We start from the raw sequence: 21,834 nt of genomic DNA, 5'->3' as shown, positions 1-21,834 counted from the left end.
TGTCAAAAGACTGGATAATATTTCATTGATTGCTGAAAAGAAACAGATACATTCCTATTTATAGAGTTTTACCCAGAGTTCACCAGGACTTGGACTCTTAATAAATAAATATCAAATAAACTCCTATCCCACTCTTACTGAATTAGACCAACTCAATAAAACATTATTCAAAGCTCAGAAAATAAAGGGATCCTAACACTTCCTCTTCTTCTATTGTCTCGGTAATAAAACACAAAGGACGATGAGGATCTCTCGCCTCATCAAGTAGAGGATCCTCTTGGTTCTCTATCGCTTCGACCCACTCTAACATCGACTCTGAATATTCGTTGTAGAAATAGAGGTTGATAGGATTAATCTCTAGTTCCTCTAGCTCTTTGTCCAGCTCGGCACATTGCAACCTTAGCTGTATGTTATAGTGGACATATACCAGTTTCTCCAAGCGTCTATGCGATAGTCTGTTGTGGACTTTAGTGCGAATCAATACGAACATTGACCAATTACATTCGCAACCACTAGATGTTGTTGTTTGTGAAAGTACATGAATGACAACTTTCCTTACATTTGGTGCGTTCCCTCCATATTGTAGACACTACTCGACTGCGAAAAGATATAAATAAGATTTTATTAGCATAACAAATATAGTTGATAATCAATATGTGTAATTTTTTCTTACTAGGATTCATAATGTAATGACACGATACAACTACAATATCAGAGAATGACCAATTGAATCTCGGAATAATTAGCCCTCCATAATAGCATTGGTTGTATCAGTAGTATTTGACAAGAGTCGATATATAACACTTCTTAGTGCTGTTAGTAAATCATTTTGCGTTCCAAAAACATATTGAAATTGAATTGTCGAGTTTAGATAATATGCTGCAAGACATAATTTTGTTAATAGGAATTTTTTATACAATAAAAATTATGAATTAAATTATACTGAATATGAATTTACCTACATTATAGATATCTAGGTCCATATGAACTTCAGCCCTACGATCAATGATCAGTAGGTATTAGTCGGCCTTAAAATAATCTTTGAATGCTTTCTTGACCTCTTCTCTTGCTCTGATTAGCATATGTTTAAGATAAGGCATCTATGGACGCTTGTTCATATCGACCTTACGGAGGACAACATAAAGTGGTTCCATACTTTTTATGATTTCAATCACGATCTTCCAAAATCCAGAAGAAAGAATGGTCTTTTTCATTTTCTTTCGATCGCTTAATCTCGAATACCTAGAATCAGACCATTCCTATGAGGTGATCATTGCCTTGAGGCCTTGCCTCTTTTGTTGTAACGACTTTAAGACAATGAAATTAGTAGCAAACCGAGTGACTCGAAGTCGGAGTATCTCACCCGGTTGATTCCTACACCATTGCCAATGCAGTCACAATAAATACATTGTCAATGATGGTAGTTCCTATCCATCTTTTGGGCATGAGCCCAAGCATCATTATATGGCTATTCCTTTAGTGTCATGTTCCTATCAAATTTAAATCAAATAAGCTATAAACATGTCAAATACCCTAATAGGTATTAAAGATGTTGAATTGACCCAATATCGATCACATTTCGATTAAACCATCATTAAAACCACTAATCGCAACATTAAAAAACTTTATTAAAACTTAATTAAACCTATTTTATCATAATATGTTAAATACATAAAAGCAACATTAAATACGTAATTTTGATCAATTATAGGTCAAATTACAATTTGAATCATCATTAGATACAATAATCACACAATTATCATAATTAATTACCTACTAATTATTTATCTTTGAATATTTTAAATATGTCAAACACCTTAATAGGTATTAAAGATATTGAATTGACTCAATATCGATCAAATTTCGATTAAATTATCATTAAAACCACTCATCGTAGTATTAAAAAAACTTTATTAAAACCTAATTAAACCTATTATACCATCACAAACATATGATCCAATACTTAATATGCATGAAATATAAACATTTGACCTATTAAGTATTTAATTTCAAATAAATCAATACTAAATACACTAATCACAACATTAAAGACCTTAATTACTCCTTAATTAATACTATTATACAATCAAAAGAATATCAAACAATATATTAGACATTAAGTCATACATCATATAGAATACGCTTAATCATCTTATAAATCAATAAAAATCTTTAAAGTGAATACATATCTCTTGATTAAAAAATTCTTCCTCTTAATCCTCCTAAATTAGTTTTCTTAAATTTGATTCAATCCACAAATCATTGCTTTGTTGAGTTTAGAAGAGTGAAAATGTGAGAATAAGAGAGATTATGAGTAAAAATTAGTTTAAGAGAGTGTGAGAGTGAAATGGATTGAAAGAGGAAGAAGGAAAGATTTTGAAAACCCTTTAGGATGCCTCCAATAGTCAAATTGACTGGTTGAAGACCGTTATCAATAGTTAACGATCAATTTCGATCGTTACCGCCCGCTACAAGTCGGTAATGGTCGAAATCAATCGATACCGCTTGGTACAGGTCGGTAACGGTCGAAATTTCAGTCATTACTGCCCGATACAACCTCGTATCGCCCGATACGAGGCCAAAAATTTGATACTGCTCAGTAGCAAGTGGTCCGTATATTGATAGGTTGGCAGGCCGATACATATTGCCCGTACCAGGCGGTATGGTACAAAATTAAAAACCCTGATATCAATCATATTGTACAAAGATACTATAGTATTAGATTACCATCATTTAACTCATACAAAAACCGAAAACTTTTAATTTGTAGCTTGTGAGATAATGCTGTGTCCTACATGCATAGTGTAAGATAATATAAAAAGCAAGGAAGATAAACATTTGGAACATCCTATTCCTATGATGTCTACTTTCGTTTACAGGTTTTCTACTTTCTAATTCTTCTCTGTCCTCTCCCTACACTATTTTATCCAAGATATACAGTTTCGAATAATATCGCCTGGTACGGGCGGTACATACCAGTCTAACAATAAACCGGTACGCGGACCGCCCAGTATATATATATATATATATATATATATATATATATATATATATATATATATATATATCGAACAGTATACCGCTCAGTACACGGTACCGTATTGTACCGAGAGAAGGTCGAAACTTCGGTACGGTACGATGTTTTAATCCTTGATTTTATTTGTACTATAGATGATACTGAGTGAGAAATATTATGCCCAAGGTTTTTAATTTCGAATAATACCACTCGGTACGGGTGGTATGTACTTGTTCGCCAGCAGACCAGTATACGAACCGCTTGCTATCGGGCAGAATGTTGGATCTCACCCCGTATCGGATGATACGGGGCTATATCAAGCAGTAACAGTTGAAATTTCGATCGTACATGCCCGACACAAGTTGGTAACGATCGAAACGACTGTTATTGACCTGTAACAGTGTTCTAATGGTCAAATTGACCAATGGAGCCCTTTCTCATGGGTTTTAAACCCATCCTCCCCCTTATTTCATTCCATTTCACTCTCACACTCTCTTCAACTACCTCAAACTCATTTTTTTTACATTCTTTTTCTTATTCTCACATTTGTACTTTCCTAAACTCTACAAAGCAATGATTTATGAATTCAATCGAGGCTAATTTGGGAGGATTAAGAGGAAGAACTTTTTAATCAAGAGCAGTACGACCAACAGTAGTACGGTGATAGTTGGTCATACTTCTCCGAGCAACAGTATAATACGGAGCATCAGATCAGTAGCAAAAGTAGAAGCTCTGACATTCACCAATACATGCCTCAGGAGTTGCCTCGGACAAATATGATTAATGATAATCAACCTATGATCATCACCACATTGATGAACCAATGGCATACTGTGTATCAACACACTATATCGTGGGATCAATTTCAAGATTGGGTCCAACAAACATATCATATTGATATGCAGATGCATAGGATCAAGGACCCCGATCCATCACTTGTGGAGACCCATCGTTCGTTTTGGTGGTATAATCAGTAATCAAGTATATCTACATATGTGATTTTTTAATTCATTTGAATTTTAAAGTTTATATTATAACAAAATAATCTAATAATTCAAATGATTTTTCTGTAGATATTTCACTATTTACAAAAGGACAATTCGTAATGGATTGAAATACGAACCTTGCACAAGACTATTCCTGAAAGCTCGTAAAAGATATGTGATACTATTCTTACCTAATTTACATTGATTTTGCTAAACTTATATTATTACTATATTTATTTCTAACTTAAAACCCCTATCCTAACTTTTTTTTTTTATTTTTCAGGTATTTTCAGAGGATTTTATGCCTAAATTAGGTGTACCACTCGGTACATTATACCGTATTGTATTGAGCAAAGCTCGAAACTCTGGTACGGTACGAAATTTCAATCCTTGATTATGCCAACCTATGATTTTGATTTCACATTGCCTACTTTCGGTTCAATAAGTGACTTAATGCATCTGAGGTTCGGTTCATTAGTTTGCAACTTTTCTTTTACATGCTTGGCATTAATCCAATACTTGAATGGCACTTGTATCAAGATTTAAGTTTATGAGACTGGTTCCACTAAATTGGGGATTAATGACTGTTATGCCTAAAACTGAGGCCTGTAGCTTTTTTAGCTTTGAATCCTAATGCATGTGCTATCCACATTCTAGATCTAATGCTAGGTGGGTAATGGAAGATCCAACGACAACTTTGGAGGACATAAATCCTTACCTGTGATGCTGTTCACATGAGCTTTTCCTTGATCAATATTTAAAGACCAACTTTGGAGAGATGATGTGAGCATCTGATCTTAGAACTTTGTCAAACCTTCAACGCAGTCTTCTTGATTCTGAATTGAAATTTGGGCAAAGGTGGAAGTGACCTGTCTTGGATTTATCTAAATGGAATTTAGGCACATTGTGAAGCATGGTTTTGAGCTTTGGTAGGTTCTGTCCCATGCTGACCACATCCTTGCATGCCAGAATGGTATTGATGCAAGGGTCTATGCTATACCAAAATTTGTATCGATACACCTTCATGCATGTTGTTGCCTTGAGCCAGTTAGCATGGACCCGGTGGCTTGCTTTTCAGCACAGGCTGTTGTATTTTAAAATGTTGTGCATATCTGTGACTGATTACGCTTGCTTGGTGAAAGCCAAAAGTATCTAAAGATTCTAAACTACCATGATATTATATTAGTCTAGAGAATTGATACATGTTTGCATTCTTCAGTTGAGAATGATGATTTTCATTTGGCTGAATAGTATGTTCTCAATGTTCTATTTTCCTATGCAAAATGCTAAGTTTTTTATCAATCTGATACTATGTACAATATACAACTAGAAACTGGAGAATATCAATTCATAAGTGGGTTGTGGCAAAATTTAATCCATAAGTGGATAATATTTACTCCTATTTTGTAGGTTGCTTTCAAAACTGGTGAGTTCAACCAACAAGTCATTTTTGTTGGTGGTTTGACAGATGGATTATTGGCAACTGAGTATGTTTCTTTTAATTTAACATGCACTTTTTGTCAGAGTTTTCTTGTATCTAATAATTGTTGTACCTGGTTGTACTATGCATCTATTGGTATCAAAATCAAGTCTAAATGCTTGGCATACTTGCATTTGTAAATATCACCTACAGGAATAATTTGGTTGGGTAGTATTTAAACTTTATTCATACTTCAGTTCTGGTTGTGTCATTCACATTGAGCAAATTAATTTGTCAATATGTAGTTTGACCTGATTATTCACAATACATACGGCTCTTCCTTTCAGCAATTCTAGGCCTCTCTTCCTCAGCAAATTAACCCCTCATTTTCTCTAATATCCTGTGCATTGTGGCCCCTTGTTCCTCTTATGGCAGAGCTAGGAGTTATTTCTTGTTGCCTCAAGATTTAGATGATGACCAAATCATAACATATGGTATATTCGTTGATCATGTAACTGTCTCAACCAGAGCTAAAATTTAAATTCAATCCTCAGCAGATCATTTTATCAAAATTTAGTAATAAAGAAACAAATTCAATTTGCTAAAACGCTTATGGCATGAATCATCATAACTGATGCAACACTCATTGCCATGCCTCCTTATTTCCTTGGTGACAGTGCTGCTGCCTCCTCTTACTTGTCCTCCGCCACCTTCTCCACCTTTTCTTTCTCCTTTTCCTCCTTTTCCTCTATCTCCTCTGCCTCATCTGTCTCATCCTCCACTTCTTCCTCTTGCTTTGCCTTCTCCTCCTCTGTCTTCTTGTAATCCTCTCTACTCTGGTCTGGATGATACCAACCCCTACTTCGGTTTGGTATGCCTGCTCTGTATCAGTACCATATTGGTTCAGCTGCCAGCTGGTATTGATATTGGAACAAGATTTTAATCCATGTCTTGAACAGGAGTGAATTAATATGAATCAATTTGAACCATAATAGGCAAATTATAGTTCCCCCAAGCTTTTAGTTCTATTTTCTTTATATTGTTGAAGAAGATAATACAAGTTTCTGTATAGTGCTCTTTTATTTGTATTATGCCAAATTCAAGAAACCCCATTATTTTTGCAGATACTTGGAACCTTTATCTATTGAGTTGGAAAATGCAAAATGGTCCCTAGTGCAACCTTTGCTGTCTTCATCATATATTGGATATGGCACTTCCAGCTTAGATCAAGTATGACTTCCTAAATTTATTACTTGTGTAATTGCTAATTTTTTTTTTGTTAAATTCGGTTTCTTTTATGTGAAACATATAAAAACCACAAAAAAGATCCTTGTTTGACTCCATACTACATGTATTTCTGCATCATTCTCCTTAAGATGTCTCATGAACTTAGTTTAGCCCATTAAAAATAAATTTTATTAATTCCCTTGACTTAACTAAGTTAAACTTGTTAAAATACACAGTGTATGAGCCTATGAGGTTATAGTTGCTTATGTGTTCTCTCTCACCCATCATAGATGATGATCATAAAAAAATAATGATATAGTTGAGCATAATATTGAAATTATCTTATTGTAATGGATCATCTGGTCCAAAGTATAACTTGACAGAAGTTTATATGATCAGGGTAAGTTTATATGCTAATATTAGCACATGGGTTGATCATCACCGACATCATGTCCTTGGCACTTGGAATCAAGGTTCGCAATACCGTACCGTAGCGGAGTTTCGACCTGGGCTCGGTACCGGTACGGTACGGTATACCGCTCGGTACACTCAGGTGTACCGAGCGGTATATTCAGGCGTGTCGAGCACTGTAGCAGTGCTACACTGCTACAGTACTGCTACAGTACCGGACCGGTAACAGGCGGTCCACGTACCGGAAGCCTGTCGGACCGGTACGTACTGCCCGTACCGGGCGGTACGGACCGGTACTGCAAACCATGCTTGGAATAATCAATGACATATAGATGCCTAGCTATCAAGGTTCACCTTCTTATGTTGTTTCATCTTGAGGGCTTTCTTATCTGCCAATCTCTGACTGCATTTTTAATTTTTGTGGGGCATTTATGTATTTGGCCACATTGGGAAATCACCAACCAAAAGCATCTTAAGTATTGATATTCGCTCCACCATTGCCATTGCAATCATAATGGATGTATTGTCAATGATGATAGCTTTCTAAACGTTGAGCATGTTACCATGCCAAATCTAATCCCTAGTTGATGGTAGGATTTCTTTAAGTGCATGGTTAGTAATCATGTGTCGAAGTCTATTTTGTTCTTTGGTCCATCATCTCTCTATTGCCAACATCATTCCCACAAACAATGCCAATTTTAATTGCCAAGAATTTTGGACCAACAAGATGTAGATGGTTTAGTAGCCATTTACAAGGATTAAAATTTCGTACCATACCGGTGTTTCGAGCTTCGCTCGTTACGATACGGTACTGTGTACCGAGCAGTATGCCTACACCTAATTTAGGCATAAAATCCTTCGAAAATACTTGAAAATAAAAAAAAATTAGGATAAGGTTTTTAAGTTAGAAATAAATATAGTAATAGTATAAATTTAGCAAAACCAATGTAAATTATGTAAGAATAGTATCATATATCTTTTTCGGACTTTGAGGAATAGCCTTATGTAAGGTTCGTATTTTGGTCCGTTACGGATTGCTCTTCTGTAAATATTGAAATATCTATAGAAAAATCATTTGAATTGTCAATTCACAAATCGTTGCTTTGTAGAGTTTACAAGAGTGTAAATGTGAGAAAAAATGAGTTTGAGGTAGTTTAAGAGAGTGTATGGGTGAAATAGGGGAGAAGATGAGTTTAAAAACCCATAAGAAAGGGCTCCAACGATTATTTTGGCCGTTGAAGCACTGTTACAGATCGGTAATAGTAGAAATCGATTGTTACCAAGTTGTGCTGAGCGGTAACAGTCGAAATTTTGATCGTTACCGTCCGATATATCCCGTATAGTCCAATACAGGGTGATATTGAGCATTCCACCCGGTAGCGGGCGGTCCGCGTACCGGTACGTACTGCCCGTACCGGACGATATTATTCGAAATTAAAACCCATGGCCATTTGGATGATGACTGGGGCTTATGGTGGGACTGAGAGGGAACTTGGTCTTTCAATGCTCAAGTCAGCTTGTTAGGAGTGAAGAAGCAGCAAACCAAAAGTTATAATGTTGAAGTTATAATGTTGAAGTTATAATGCTTGCCTAGGTGCCCGCATGAGCGAAGCAAGGCACTTTGAAATATTAAAATATAAAAAATAAAAAAATATAATTAACAAATAATGATTAATATTGCTAAAATCTAAATAAAGACTATTATATGCTAAAAGTAGTTAACAATCTACTATTAACAGTATTTAATCTATTGTTAACAATAGTTAGAGAGGAGAAAAGAGTCACTAACAGTGGAAAGTGGAAAAGGAGAGGGTGGCGGTTACGGATGAACTTTCGGATGATAGCAGTAGCGATGGAGGAAGCTACGAACAGCATCATCAATGGCGGAGGAAGCTTCAGATGACAGTAGCAGCGATGGAGGAAGTTGCGAATGACAATAGCAGAGACGGAGAAAGCTTCAGATGGTGATAGCGGCAATGGCAGAAGTTGTGGCCGCTGACATCGTGGGTGAAGGAAGCTTCAGATGTATCCGTCAGTGGTAGAGGAAGCTGTGGGGCCTCTCCATCGACGGTGGAAGGAGCTACACACGGAAGCAACGATGGCGGAGGGAACTACACACGAAAGCTAGACCTTTGGACCCGTCCATCGATGGCAAAGGAAGCGTCAGTGGTGAAGGTAGTGGTAGAGGAAGCGATGGCAGCGAAAGCAATGGCTGCGCATGAAGTAGGGTTTATGGCTTGGGGTCGCGTGGGGGGGTGGGGTTTGCGTGTGCAAATTTGGTAACATTATATTACTTGGTTCAATCGAAGTGGACGCTGACATCGTGGGTGAGGGAAGCTTCAGATGTATTCGTCGGTGGTAGAGGAAGCTATGGGTCCTCTCCATCGACGGTGGAAGGAGCTACAAACGGAAGCAACGATGACGGAGGGAACTACACACGAAAGCTAGACCTTTGGACCTGTCCATCGATGGCAAAGGAAGCTTCAGTCCTATGCGTCAGCGGTGAAGGTAGTGGTAGAGGAAGCGATGGCAGCGAAAGCAATGGCTGCGCATGAAGTAGGGTTTATGGCTTGGGGTCGCGCGGGGGGCAGGGTTTGCGTGTGCAAATTTAGTAACATTATATTACTTGGTTCAATCGAACCATCTAAGCTATTGTTCAATCAAATGCTTTGTTTCAATCGGGCTCTCGCCCGAGGCGCCCTGCATCTGGGTTCAGGTGAGTGCCTAGGTGGTGTTTCATTGAAGCGCACTGCTTGATCGAGGCTTGAGGTGCTCGAGCCTCGCCTCACCTCACCTCACCCGAGCGTCTACGCAAGCACCCGAGCGTCTATTTAAACCCACTATGGTTGTATTTACTTATTTAAAGTAAAGAGACAAATAAAGACTTGCACATGTTGTTTATTGAGTTTTTATATATTCAGTGAATTTGAAATGGGAAAATGTTATCTAGTTTTATATTGTGCTGATACTGTATATGCAAGATAGAGTTGCCTTTATTGCAGTACAAAAGGAGTGTTTAGTGAGTTTTCTATCACATGATTATCATCAAATGTCACCTTCAAATCCTTATTTTTTTGGCATTGGTAGTGTATGAACTTTCTAGGTGTGTTTTTAATAACTTCTATCATGTGTTTTCTATTTGCTTATGTTAATATTTGCAATGATGAGAATCTAATTGTGATTAATCTTAAATTTGATCTAATATATTTTTAGAAATAAGGTATTTTACTAAGCAGAAATTAGACCATACATATGAAATATGATTTTGACCAATACCAAGGAAAAATGGTATTGTAAGAAATGAATAATCTTTGGATGGAAAAGTTTTAGGTATACTGCATTTGTTGCTTGGTATGAATGGGAGATTGATGAAGATAATATATCATAAAATTAAAATGGGTTTGGCTAAAGTGGAGACAGGTTTGAATGTTGTATGACTATCATGTGTGTGCCCTTAGAATCCAAGGAAGATTTTATTAGACAATTATAAAACTAGCTATATGGTTAGAATTTTGGGTAATTAGGAAACAATATGAGAAGAAAAAGTTATTGACTCTTAAAATGTGGATTGAGATGAATGCGTGCAGTTAAAGAGAATAAAATATAGTTAACTTCATGACTAATTAAAAATATTTTGATCAAGAATAAAATGTGATTAAAAAAAATTTAAGATGACATTGGTATAGTCAATGAAGTCTTATTTATGTAGCTTAGAAGGGTAGTTTTGATAAAATGAGGGAATACCATTTAAGGTAATGGATATATCCAATGGAGACTTATAAATGCATACAGGTTGGAGGAGGTAAATTGTTTAGGCTTAATGGTGTGTGGAGCATTAGAGGTAGACCAATAAAAATATTATTAGAAACAAATAAGCTGTATTTCATTATCTCTTATTTTGACTAGTGATACTTTCAACAAAGCATAATGTCAAAAAAATATCCATGTAGCTGACTAAAATAACTGGGATCTTATGGCTTGTTATTTTACAGCATAAGTTATATGTATTTTCTTTTAACATTAATATGCTTTACTTTTATCTTGATTTCTATCTATCAGGACTCCTTAGAGCTGGATCAGTTAATTGGTTACTTGATAAATAAGGAAAACTCTGAGGGTGTTGTGCTGCTTGGGCACAGTACTGGTTGCCAGGTTGTAACTTGTGAATTTTATATAAAGTTTTATCTATTACATGTATGCCAGTGCAAGAAAATTTTTCACGAATTGATATGGTACAGGATATTGTGCATTACTTAAGGACAAATTTGGCATGCTCCAAAGCAGTTCGTGGAGTAATTTTGCAGGTACCTTTCTTATTTGTGCCAACTTTTTTACTTGGTGTCTTGTAGGGTGTGTTTTAAGTTAAAAGAACTTTTTAAAATCATAGTTACTTTTTAATTTTTCTTACTTGGATGAAATTACTTTTATGTCTATTAGAAACAAAGCTACATGAAGCTTGATGTCCAACTTTAGCAAATAACATGTCTAACACTTAAAAATTAACTATATGTAAAGAGTAGATCTTCCCGTGTCTGAACTCAATACCCTTGTGCACAAAGTCATCTATCTATGATGAGTATAAGGGCTTCAGACATAATGTTGAGTCGTCCAAAGTTGTATTCAATATTCACGAATCATTAGAGCAGCATTACCTGGAGGAGAAGCCATGAGATACAAATATGAGCTCAATGCTTCATCCCACTATGATCTGACAATGATATAGGACCTTTTTAGTTCAGGTGCCTTCCACTTTGGGGCATCCTAACGGTAGAGATGCTTAGGGTTTAGGTTGGAGTGCCAGTAGAAGGCAGCATAATAACACTAAGATGGGTAGGAGTGGTAGTGTGCAACATCCTTACGTCGGGGGCATTGGGATTTTCAGCTCTTGATAAAAATAAGGTTTTTATTTCTTCTTAAAGGCCAAAAACAGTATGACCCATAATGGTCGATTGTGATCCATACTGACACGTAGTATATTTCAAAATTAGTATCTTATTGGTCCGGCCAATGGCCTATACAGATTCTAGATCGAGATTTTAATCCTTGCTATAAACAATATAATAAAATGAAGAGTTAATCATTCCACAATCTGTCATGAATTTTAGAAAGTTGAAGGCAACAATTTTGGTAATACTTACATTGGGAAGGCCATGAACCAAGAAAAGAAGATAATAATTAAAATTGGTATGACCCATAATGGTCGATAGTGATCCATACTGACACGTAGTATATTTCAAAATTGGTATCTTATTGGTCTGGCCAATGGCCTATACAGATTCTAGATCGAGATTTTAATCCTTGCTATAAACAATATAATAAAATGAAGAGTTAATCATTCCACAACCTGTCATGAATTTTAGAAAGTTGAAGGCAACAATTTTGGTAATACTTACCTTGGGAAGGCCACGAACCAAGAAAAGAAGATAATAATTAAAAAGAAAAGCCCTCAAGAGCCTCTCTCTAAAGAGGAGGGAAAAGCCTACCATTATCATTATTAACTCGATTTTGCCTCAGAAACTATGTATGTAAATCATTCTTCTTCACATGTAAGAGATGAATAATGATGTGACATTACAACATGTAATGAGAATAAAAAAGTATGGTTATAATTGGAGGATATTTCTCCATCCCTACAACGTCAATATGCTTATCGGTTGAGAAATAGTGCTGGTTGATGGAGAAACAGTTAAGAATCTCTAATTGCAAATTGGCATGAGTTGGTGGTCCTCTTGGTCATCTGGAGAAGATTCTTGTTAGGCCTTTAGTGATGGCAACACCGAACATAGTCCAGATAGGTCTCGTTGGGCAGTAAACCCGCACCAAAGCAAGTGGTGCCACTAGGATCAAGGTTCGCCATACCGATGTGTACCGCCCGGTACGGGCGGTACGTACCGGTCCGAGAGGCGACCGGTACGCGGACCGCCCTCTACCGGGCGGTACACCAAAAAAAGCCTGTATCGGGCGGTAACGGTCGAAATTTCGACCGTTACCGCCCGGTACCATTCGGTAACGGTCGATTTCGACCGTTACCGCCCGATACCACTCGATAACGGTCGAAATCGACCGTTACCACACTGTAGCAGTGCTACAGTGCTCCAACGGTCAAATTGACCGTTGGAGCCATTTCTCCTCCTATTTAAACTAATCTTCTCTCCCCTATTTCATTATACACTCTTAAACTCTCTCTCAAACATTTCTTTTCTCTCATAAACTCTATAAAACAACGATTTGTGAATTCAATCGAGGTAAATTTGGGAAGATTAAGAGGAAGAACTTTCTAATCAAGAGGTATGAGTCAAACTGCTCGAGGAACTACCGATACCCAACGGTCACACTCGTCCGCCCAACGTGCAAAGGCAAAGGGGAAGGCAATAGCATCAGTTGCATCGTTGGAAAGAATCGAGTCGGGCGACGAGACACCTTCACAATCACATTCTCTTTCTCGTTCGGTCCAGAGACATGACAGCAACACGGACAGCAGTGCCTCAACAGATGATGGCGGTGATACCGGGCAGTCGTTGGTCTCGTCTGCACAACTTGAGGGTGGTGAATGGACTGAGGAGCAATATTTTACACATGCCACTCAAGATTCAGATCATGGAACTCGACAAGGTACTGGTTAAGTTTATGCGCGGAAGGGAAAGGAGAAGGGGAAGGCAGTGTCGATTTGGCTAGTGGTGCAACCGCTAGTATTCAAAGTTGTTCATTTTAGGCTTTGTCTGAATACTTGAGTTGGTCTTTGCTTTCCTTCTAATTAAGCATTCAATTCCAGTTTTGTGCATGTGATATATGTGTAGATCAAATATAATATTGAGCAAATTCAGCCATGTAATAACTCATGTTGGTAGAATAATTCATGTATAAGTACATCTTTTGAGTCCATTATCTGCTTGGTTTTTGGTTAAATTTTCCCTTTGCTCACCAATTATGTCATGAGTCTTACACTAATATTGATTCTCAAACAAGTTATATCATCTAAGGTTTTTAATTTCGTACCATATTAGCGTAACGACCCTTGCTTGGTGCGGTACGTACCAAGCAGTATGCCTAAAAGAGGTATAAAACCCTCCGAAAATACCTGAAAAAAAAAAGAGTTAGCATAGGGTTTTTAAGTTAGAAATAAATATACATTTAGTATAGTTTTAGCAAAACTAATGTAAATTAGGTAAGAATAGTGCCATATATCTTTTTTGAGCTTTGAGGAGTAGCCTTATGCAAGGTTTACAATTTTGATTCGTTTCGGTTCGTCTTTCTGTTAATATTGAATTATCTAAAAAACATTATTTGAATTATTAGATTATTTTGTATATAACTTAAATTTTAAGATTCAAATGAATTAAGTAATCACATGTGTAGATAGACTTGATTCTACCACCAAAACAAACGACGGGCCTCCACGAGTGGTGGATCGGGGTCCTCGATCTCGATCCTATGTATTTGTAATTTTGTATATCAGTATGATATGTTTGTCGGAACCAATCCTGAAATTGATCCTACGACATAGTGTTTTGATACACCATATGCCATTGGTACATCAATGTGATGATTGTCGTAGGTTGATCGTTGTAAATCACGTGTTCGAGGCTGCTCCTAAGGCATGTATTGGTGAAATAGAGTGAGAGTGAAAATTAAACTTTTAAATTTGATACAATCCACAAATCATTGCTTTGTTGAGTTTAGGAGTGTGAAAATATGAGAATAAGAGAGATTGTGAGTAAAAATGAGTTTGAGAGAGTTTAAGAGAGTCTAAGAGTGAAATAGATTGAAAGAGGGGAGAGAAAAGAGTTTAAAAACCCTTTAGGATGCCTCCAACAATCAAATTGACTGTTTGAAAACCGATATAAATCGGTAACGGTCAGTTTTGACCGTTACCACCCGATATAGGTCTGTAACGGTTGAAATCGACTGGTACTGCTCGTTACAGGTCGATAATGATTGAAATCGATCGGTATTGCCTGATACAGGTGGGTAACGGTTGAAATTTCGATCATTGCTGCTCGGTACAGCCCTGTATTGCCCGATATGTGGCAAAAAATTTGGTATCGCCCGGTAGCGAGCGATCTGCATGCCGATAAGTTGGCGGACCAATACGTACCACCCGTACCGAGCAGTATAGTACGGAATTGTAAACCTTGATATCATCCATCAACTAGGTCCTTTAAAATAAGAATGGCAAGGAGTTTTTAGTGGAACAAGAAGAGGTTGAATTACAACTTCATCATTGTGCTTTGACATTGAGACAAGTGTCACTATCAGATTTTTCCTATCATCTCAATGCACCAATTGGATTGTTGAAACCATGTGTTAACTTGTTGAAAATGCATGCTAATTAATATTGATAGTTTTATTATCATCTTTATCATTGTATCCTTCCCATGTTCTTCGTGAAGTTCTATCTCTTAGAAGATTGTCGATGTTTCCTACGTTGAAGACCTAATCTTGTGTAGAATCTGGCAGCTGATGTTAGTTGTTTCTAAGACTTGGTTGAAATGATATCAGATTCCATTAAAATTCAGCCAACAAAACCCCAAATTGATAAACTTTTAATGTGTCAAGTTTTAACTCGATAGTTCTTCATTTTATATCAAAACATATTAGAACTGTAGCAGAGCCTGGGTATCTGAACTTAGATTTTCAACTGAATCTGTACCAAATCGATAGGATCTTTCCTTTCTGTAATGGACCTTCCTTTTTCAAGGACTAGGAATTTTTCAAGAGAGATTTTAGAAAAAAAAATTTAGAGAGAGATAGACAAGAAAAGAGAGATGTAGGATAATAAGATCGCAGAGATAGAAAATAAGAGATCGATTATAGAGATTTGTATTGATAACTCTAATTCTTCTATGCCTTTAGGGCTTACAAGAGCTTTATTTATGAACTCTCTCATTCATTTTCTCTCCTATTCATATATTAAGTACAACTTAGCATGGTTAACATCACACAAGTTGACATATGGAAACTTAATCCAATCCCAACAAAATCTGCACAAAGTAACTATCTTATATCATATGCATAATGGAACAAATAGTTGCTACTGTGACTTTAACTAAGCCTGTAGAGGCCTTCTAAAAAGAATTAAAATGGCAATATGATGATAATACCTAGTTTAAGTAGGGCACAATCAGATTTTGACTCGGGTCTTTGCTTATATCTGGTCTGGGTGGATCATCTTCATACTTAGCTTGGATGCTAATATTTGGCTCCACCCAAGTGATCTAAGACCAAGTATAATTAGAATAACTTGTTAAGGCTATTAAGTGCTGGTTTTAATGGAGTCTTCTGAACTAATAAATATGTTTTTAGGCCATTAGAATTTTGCATCATGATTGGTTTCACCTGATTGAATCCTCTTTTGCTAACCTAAATCATATCTAAGTGGGGTTAGATAAACCCTAGCCACTCTTCTTTATAGGATAGAGGCGGCTAGGTGGGGTTTATTACAATCTCATAGGATTTTTGTTAGCTGCTTTTTGGTTGAGTAGGACCAAACCTTGTTAGGGTCCTATTAAGCCCGCCCTCTCCAAATTAGCCTTGTCTTTAAGGCTGAGGTTCCATGAACTCAGGGAACCAAGTCTTCAGATCCTCATATGATTTCCATATGGCGTCTTCGAGTGGTAAATTATTCAAATGCACTAGTACTTTAGTGGAGGGACGTCGACGACGCATCACGATTCTGCGGTCGAGGATGGCATGTGGTTGGGCTTGAATATCTCCATCATCACTGGTGTTGGGTAGTTGGATTTGGGTTGACTTGTGTTCTCCCAACTTGGGCTTCAGGCATGACACGTGGAAGACAGGGTGAATTTTTGGCATCGTCAGGCAATTTAAGTATGTACGCTATGGTTCCAATACGCTCTATGATTTGATAGGGCCCATAAAAATATGGGGATAGCTTCATGGAGGCTTATGTGTTGATGGAGAGTTGCTTGTATGGTTATAGGCGAAGATAACCCAATTTCATACTGAAAATTCTCTTTCGCTTCGTCGTGTGTCGGCTTGCTGCTTCATTTTGGCTTGAGCGGTAAAGAAATTATCCTTTAGCAACTGTAGGAGTTTGTCCCTGTCAATTAAATCTTAATCGATCTGATCTACCTTGGCCGAGCCAATTACATACTTTGGAATCACAGGGGCTGGCCGACCATACAGTGCTTCATATGGGGTATATTTTGTAGATGAATGATATGTAGTATTATACCACCATTCGGCCCAGGGAAGCCATTTTGCCCACTCCTTTGGCCAGTCACTAGCGAAACACCGAAGGTATGCCTTTAAACACCTGTTCACCATCTCTGTTTGGCCTTCAGTTTGTGAATGATATGCTGTGCTCATCTCGAGTTTGGTGCCCTGTAATTGAAATAAATCGATCCAAAATTTACTGGTGAAGATCCTGTCATAATCACTTACAATGGACCTTGGCATCCCATGTAGTTTAACAATATTTTCTATGAAAATCTAGGCAATACTAGCAGCAGTGTAGGGATTTCGCACAGCACAAAAATGAGCATATTTCGTAAGTCGATCAACCACCACGAGGATTGTGCTTTTACCTTTGGAAGGTGGCAGCCCTTCGATGAAGCCCATGGAGATGTCAGTCCACACCGAGTCCGGTATGGGTAGTGGTTGTAGCTTCCCTGGACTCGCCACTGTTTCACCATTTTGTTGTTGACATACATCACATTGTGCCACATATTCAGAAATAATTTTTTTCATCTCTCTCCAATAAAAATTTTGCTTCACTCTTTTGTAGGTTCTCAGAAATCCGGAGTGTCCTACTGAAGGTGTGGAGTGCATTTCGTGCAGGATGATTTTGATACAAGGGGAGTCGGGTATAAGCACAATGCGACCTTTGTAGTGTAGATCCCTCGAATCCTAAGTGTAGTGGGCTATTGTGCTTGGATCCTCCTAATTTTTTTATGATATTGCTGATCTCTGGATCCTTCTTCTATTCCTCCCTAATGTCCTTGAGGACGCCAGTGGTAGGAAGGGCGATGGTTATAAATTTAGCTTGCTCAGGTAGTCGTGAGAGTGCATCTGCAACAACGTTTTCTTTTTATTTTTTTAAAATAATTTCACAATCAAATCCTAGAAGTTTGGTTACCCATTTTTGCTGCTCAGGGGATGATATCTTCTGCTCCAAAAAGTACTTGAGGCTTCTATGGTCAGTTTTAATTTAAAATCGCCGGTCGATCAGGTAGGGTCTCTACCTCGTTACTGCGTGTACAATGGCGAGCATCTCCTTATCATATATTGATATTTTTTGATGGGAGGGAGACAATGCCTTGCTGGTGTATGCTAGTGGTCGACCATCTTGCACGAGAACGGCTCCAATTCCGACTTCGGATGCGTCGACCTCAATAATGAAGGGTCGGCTGAAATCTGGTAGCACTAGCACCAGTGTCGTTGTCATGGCTGCCTTAAGTTTGTCGAAGACAGCGGAGGCTTTGTCCGACCATTGGAAGACATTTTTTTTCAGTAGAGAAGTGAGGGGTGCACCGATCTTCCCGTAGTCCTTCACAAATTTTCGGTAGTAGCCCGTTAGTCCAAGGAACCCGCACAATAATTTCACGTTTGTAGGTTTCGGCCAGCCCTGCATTGCTTCAATTTTTGTTGGGTTTACTGCCACTCCTTATGATATTATGTGCCCAAGGTACTCTACTTTTTGCTAAAGAAAGTTGTACTTTGGCTGCTTAACAAAAAGAGTATTCTCTCGAAGGATCGTCAAAACAACCCGTAAATGCTAAAAGTGAGTCTCAAGAGAAGGGCAATGAGAATATTATCGAAAAATACCAGCATAAATTTGCGAAGAAAGCTCTGAAACATATCATTCATGAGATTTTGGAAGGTTGAAGGAGCATTAGTGAGTCCAAAAGGCATTACCAAGGATTCATAATGGTCATTATATGTGCGGAATGCAGTTTTTGGAATGTCGTCTTCACATATCCGAATTTGGTGGTAACCAGATCGGAGGTTGACTCGAGCTCCTTTTAACTCATCAAGCAGTTCATCCACCATTGGTATTGGGTACTTGTCCTTGACGGTGATGCCATTTAAAGCTCGGTAGTCGATGCACATCCGCCAAGTTCCGTCCTTCTTGCGTACAAGTAGCACTGGTGAGGAATATGGACTATAATTTGGCCGAATCACCCATGTTTTAAGCATCTCTTTTACAATCTTTTCAATTTTATCTTTCTGGAGGTGAGGAAAACGATACAACCGAGTGTTCACTGGTGGTTTGCTCGAAAGAATTGGAATCTGATGGTCATGTTGCCGATTAGGAGGAAGACCGCACAGTTCAACAAAAATGTCGGCAAATTCAGCAAGCAATTAGATGAGATTTTGACCTTCAATTTCTATTTTCTTCCTCTCTAGTTGCTATTGGAGATACATCAAAAAGCCATCATTTACCTTGTGTAAAATTTTCTCCATTCGTTGGGTCGAAACGGTGGTTACATTGCTTCCGCGCTTCCCACGTAGGATGATCTATTTACCTTTGCAGTAGAATTTCATAATTAATTTGGAAAAGTTCCAAGAGACATCATCTAGGGTCGTCAGTCATTCTATGCCAAGCACGGTCTCATAATCATCAATTGGTAGGAGGAAGAAATCGGTGACAATTTCTTGGTCTTGCAGTAATAGTTTCACTTGCGGGCATCTTTGGTCGCACTTTAGGGTTCTGCCATCGGCGACCTTTACGTTGAACTTGTTGCAACCTTCGATGTGGAGCGCCATTTGAGCAGTAACCTTACTCTTTAGGAAGTTATTAGTGCTGCCCGTGTCGATGAGAACAGTGATCGGTTGTTATTTGAGAAGGCCTCTAACTTTCATCGTTTGCGGGTTTGAGTAGCCGGCTAGCGCATGTACCATAAAGTCGGTCGGTTGTGGCTCTTCTTCCGCATCTTCTTCATGTTCAAGACTCTCTTCTGGATGTTCAATGACCTCTTCTTTTACTGGTTCAATCACAAGAATTCTCCTTTTTTTACAGCGATGCTCGCGACTCTATGGCTCGTCGCAATGCTAATATAACCCCTTCACAGATTGCTCCCGAAGCTCTTCTCTTGTCAACTTTTTTGGTGCAGGGGCTCGGCTGACAGTAGGGGGGGCTGAGGGCTTCGGTATTGCTGGTCAGGGAGCGACTCTAGTCCACCGGGCTTCATGGTTCAATCGCTCCTCTTGAAATCGTGCGATAGAGATGGCTGCCATAAGCGTGTACAATTGTCGCGTTTTAACTTCTCCCCGGATCTCCGGCTTCAAGCCCACAATAAAGGTCCCCAATAGCTGTTTTTTAAACCAATCATGAGTTTGATTAGATAACATTTCAAACTTGGTTTGGTACTCCTGAATGGTGGAGGTTTGTCGGATCTTTACTAGTTGTCCATCAATGTTCTCGTAATCGGTTGGTCTGAAGCGGATCAACAGTCCTTCTTTGAATTGTCACCATGAGAGGACTCTATGAGTGTGTTCAAACTAGTCAAACCATTATATGACATCCCCTTCAAGATGCATAGCCGCAAATTCCACCATAGATGCGTCCGCGGTTTTGTGGTACTGAAAATATCGCTCCATGCGCGAGTTCCAACCAATCGAGTCTCCTTCCCAACTAGGGAAGTCCACCTTCATGCGTGGATAGTAGGGATCGGTCACAGAGCCTCCCCTCTCCTGGAAGTCATCTCTTCGGTCAGAGCTCTCTCCTTGATGTGATTTCTTCAGGCTCGGTGGTCAGCCCAAACTGAGTTCGGTAAAGAGAGTCCGAATCTTATCCTTCATTCGCGTCTCGAAGGCTTCGAATTTAGCATTGATTGTCTCCTCAGATGCCATAATATATGCCTCCAAATCTGTACTGTTAAGATCTCTCTTTTGTTATCGGGTTAAAGACATGTATTGGTTGAGAGAAGTGGTTGTGGTTTAGGCTTGTTTTGTGGTTGTTTTGTAAGAGCAAAATTGTCGTCGAAGAAACAGCGGTTTCACGACAAAATTTCTAGCAAAAATCGAGAGATTTGAGGAGGAATTTTGACAACAAAATCACGGTTTAGATAACAGCAATGATGACAAATTTGATGAATAAGATTTTGGCAGTATAACTGCAAGGTAATCAGTGTAAGTTACGATAGCAGAATTCTTGTCGAAAAATTCAGTTTCACGATGAAATTTTCAGCAAAAACCGAGAGATTTGAGGAGCGAATTTGACAGTAAAATCTCGGTTTAAATAACAGCAATGATGACAAATTTGATCAAGAAGATTTCGGCAGTATAATAGCAAGGAAATCGGTGCAGATGGAAGCCAAGACGATCTATGAAGCATATAAGAAATTTCGTTCAAAAATGATAGCAAATAGATCGGTTAAAGGCAACAATATGCGACTGAAATTTTCTACAGCAATCCTTCGTTCGCAAAGATGATAACTTTTACGACAAAAGGAATTCGCAGCACGCGATAGATAAAAAGACTTCTTCTTGGTATTTTGAATGAAAAATTACAGCAGCAAAAGGTATTGGTGATAGAAGAATATCATATCTCTTGATATAATTGGAGATGACGACAGTAGATTGATTTGATCTACGGTAGAAGATGACGATGGAGATAGCAACGTCAAGAGCAATTGTGGGAATTGCTTGGCTGGTGGTGGGCGGCAGGGGTGGCAGTAAAAGCAGCAAGATCGCTGCTCTGATACCAGATGATAGAACCCTAGAGGAATTCTATGTAGATTGATCTTTGAGAGGGATTAATCATTGGAACGCTATAGGTTTTCCACCCTCCTAGAAGTCAGCCATATGGC

At 38.2% G+C, this 21,834-nt stretch overlaps 1 protein-coding gene across 2 annotated transcripts in view; it reads left to right on the top strand.

The window, feature by feature from the left end:
• Positions 1-21,834, top strand: part of LOC135587640 (UPF0613 protein PB24D3.06c-like) — a 51,316-nt gene that overhangs the window by 3,149 nt on the left and 26,333 nt on the right. The window contains exons 2-6 of one of the 2 annotated variants that reach the window (XM_065079267.1): positions 4,286-4,375; positions 5,413-5,489; positions 6,547-6,652; positions 11,120-11,212; positions 11,299-11,364. In XM_065079267.1, coding sequence (XP_064935339.1) covers positions 4,286-4,375; positions 5,413-5,489; positions 6,547-6,652; positions 11,120-11,212; positions 11,299-11,364 — 432 coding nt within the window. The remainder of the gene's footprint in view (positions 1-4,285; positions 4,376-5,412; positions 5,490-6,546; positions 6,653-11,119; positions 11,213-11,298; positions 11,365-21,834) is intronic. The other variant, XM_065079268.1, reaches the window with a different exon arrangement.

This window comes from Musa acuminata, chromosome BXJ1-8 (genome assembly GCF_036884655.1).
Source record: "Musa acuminata AAA Group cultivar baxijiao chromosome BXJ1-8, Cavendish_Baxijiao_AAA, whole genome shotgun sequence".
NCBI lineage: Eukaryota > Viridiplantae > Streptophyta > Magnoliopsida > Zingiberales > Musaceae > Musa > Musa acuminata.
The sequence above is the reverse complement of the archived record's forward strand: the minus strand, read 5'-3'. Positions and strand labels throughout refer to the sequence as shown.